This window comes from Mustela nigripes, unplaced genomic scaffold, assembly GCF_022355385.1.
Source record: "Mustela nigripes isolate SB6536 unplaced genomic scaffold, MUSNIG.SB6536 HiC_scaffold_5875, whole genome shotgun sequence".
Lineage (NCBI taxonomy): Eukaryota > Metazoa > Chordata > Mammalia > Carnivora > Mustelidae > Mustela > Mustela nigripes.
Window position 1 is genome coordinate 1 of NW_026745281.1, and position 2,653 is coordinate 2,653.

Consider the following 2,653-nt stretch of genomic DNA (forward strand, 5'->3'; position numbering starts at 1 on the left):
TAATCCAGGTACAGAGCAGAATCATGTAGGATCTTTCAGTTCCCCTCGTCTTCATATTGGATTTCTCAGGCAACCTTTTCCAGGCCTGAATGGATTTAACAGGTAGGTAGAGCTCCCAGGCAGGGCGAGGATCCTGTCTCCTTCCAGAGAGGGTCATCAGCTGAGTCCTGGTCGCCAATCTCTTGTGAGCTGGTTGGTGTGACTCCTCTCATCTCTCCTCAGAGCCAAGTTGTGATTCAGGCTTTGGAAATGAAAACACAAATACATTAAATTTTATGATTTAGCTCTATAAAACTCATTCAACACCTCAGCAGTTATCTAGTGTTAAACAGAAAAAACATTTTGACAATAACTTCCAGAGTACATAGTAGCAGGTGAAGTTAAAGATGAGGTTGTCGTGGTGCCTGGGGGGTTCAGTCAGTTGGACGGCTGCTTTCAACTCAGGTCATGATCCCAGGGTACTGGGTTGGAGCCTCCCATCAGGCTCCCTGCTCGTTGGGAGCCTGCTTCTCCCTCACTGTCTGCCCATTGTTCTGTCTACTTGTACTCTCTCTGTATCTTTTGTCTGTCAAATAAATAAACATCTTGTCATATGAGGCAACATTCAAATTCAGTGCACTAAAAAACACATGTTAAGTAAATAATTCCAGTTTTTATTTGCATTTAGCAATCTGGATTGATTGTAAATGTTCAGGTACACCGATGTTATTATGTCCAATTTGAAATTGTTAATTTGCATATGTACTCCATATACTTCACTGTATACATGTAAAGAAATTATAAGTCACTCATCAAGTTTACTTATATACATAAGCATCAATAGCTTTAAAATGTAACTATTAGCTTAAAATTTTTAGTAATTCTGGACCCCAATTTCAATAAACGTTATACTTTTTTTTTTTTTAATCTTGAAGCACAAACAAAAATACATTAAATAATGATATATACTGTGTCTCCCTACTATTAAGTTTTCTTGGAAATTTCCATTAAAAAACATCCAAAAAGATTCTGGAGGCAAGGATAATAATTAAAGAAAATAATACATAGTTGAAAAACCCATGCTCCAAACCCAAGTAGAAAATGTAGAAAGGAAAGCAAAAAGAGAAGTAGAAGGTAAGGGAAACGTTCAGAAATTGAAAACTTCTATATCCCCTTCTTAAGCCTCACACACAAGAGAAGATGTTCAGAGAAGCTAGAGCCATGGGTCCCAGACGTACCCACCCCAGCCAGGACAACAGCACCTGCAGGATCCCCAATGGCCCTGCTCTGCTCCTTCTTGGTGGCCCTGGTGGTGCTCAGCTGCCACTCCCTCGGCTCTCTGGGATGTGACCTGCCTCAGGACCACATCCTGCTGAACTGGAGGGCCCTGATGCTCCTGTCACAAATGAAGAGACTATCTGCTAGCTCCTGTGACAACTACACAAACGACTTCGGCTTTCCCCAGGAGGTGTTTGACGGCAAGCAGCTACAGAAGGCTCAAGCCCTGTCAGTCGTCCATGTGATGAACCAGAAGACCTTCCACCTCTTCTGCACAGAGGCCTCACCTGCTCCCTGGAACACGACCCTCCTGGAGGAATTGTGCTCAGGACTTTCTGAGCAGCTGGGCCACCTGGAAGCCTGTCCCCTGCAGGAGGCGGGGGTGGGAGAGCTGCCCCTGGTGAATGGGGACTCCATCCTGAGGAACTATTTCCAGAGAATCTCCCTCTATCTGCAAGAGAAGCAATACAGCCCTTGTGCCTGGGAAATGGTCCGAGCAGAGATCATGAAACCCTTGTAAGCATCGACAGTCTTGCATAAGAGATTGTGGAGCAGGAAGTGACACCCCTTTCAAGACGGGAATGATTCTCTCTGAAGAATACTATCACACTCCCATGTGTCCTGCAGTGTCAAAGACTCTCATTTCTGCTGTCATCATGACATGAACTGAATTAATTTGTCACATGTATTCAGGAGTATTAAGCAACTTGAAGTCAACGTTACTATACACCTGTCACCTTCAGATGACCATGCTGATCTGCCTATTTAGCTATTTATTTTTTTCACTATTTATAAGATTTTTTATTTTTTATTGTATTATATTAGTTGTACCTACCCTTTGTGATTAAGAGAATTCTATATGTTTTACGTATATTAAATTCTTTATTTTCTGTTCATTAAATGTTTCTATAGAAAACTTCTTGCGTTTGTTTATTGAAGCAGGAAACATGTCTGATTACACCCTGATGAAAGAACAGATTGTACCACTCTCTCACTCGTTATTTCATTTTCACATTAGAAGTAATCGCATCGACTTCCTGGAAGTCACTTTGCATGCTGTCGTCACGGGAAAGGCTTACTTCCCAAGTCCAATGCTGTGTCTGTATCTTGGATTTTGTACAAAAACTAACCTTGGGACAACAACTGTTGTGAAGTAATATCATTTATGTTAAAGAGAAGAGTGAGAAGAAGGGATAATATGTATTCTGTAAGTAGAAAAGGAAGCAGACCTGTGAGGAAAAAAATGAAAAGCACCGGATATGTTCTACATCACACTGGTAGACACCCAAGTACGAATATTCTTTACAATTGGACTGTTCAGGGGCACCCGTGGTTGAGTTGGTTAAGTATCTGCCTTAGGCTTCAGTCATGATGCTGGGGCATGGGATCAAGCCCT

The 2,653-nt window shown here is 41.9% G+C and overlaps 1 protein-coding gene across 1 annotated transcript; it reads left to right on the forward strand.

Annotated features, from left to right (window-relative positions):
• Window positions 1-1,255: 1,255 nt before the first annotated feature.
• LOC132009158 (interferon alpha-3-like) lies at window positions 1,256-1,777 on the forward strand. Its single transcript, XM_059387509.1, has one exon. The coding sequence runs from the start codon at window positions 1,256-1,258 to the stop codon at window positions 1,775-1,777; it is 522 nt and encodes a 173-aa protein (XP_059243492.1).
• The last annotated feature ends 876 nt before the right edge of the window (window positions 1,778-2,653 follow it).

Excerpts from the sequence above, each read along its gene's own strand:
- LOC132009158 (XM_059387509.1), top strand. The coding sequence starts at position 1,256 with ATGGCCCTGCTCTGCTCCTTCTTGGTGGCCCTGGTGGTGCTCAGCTGC.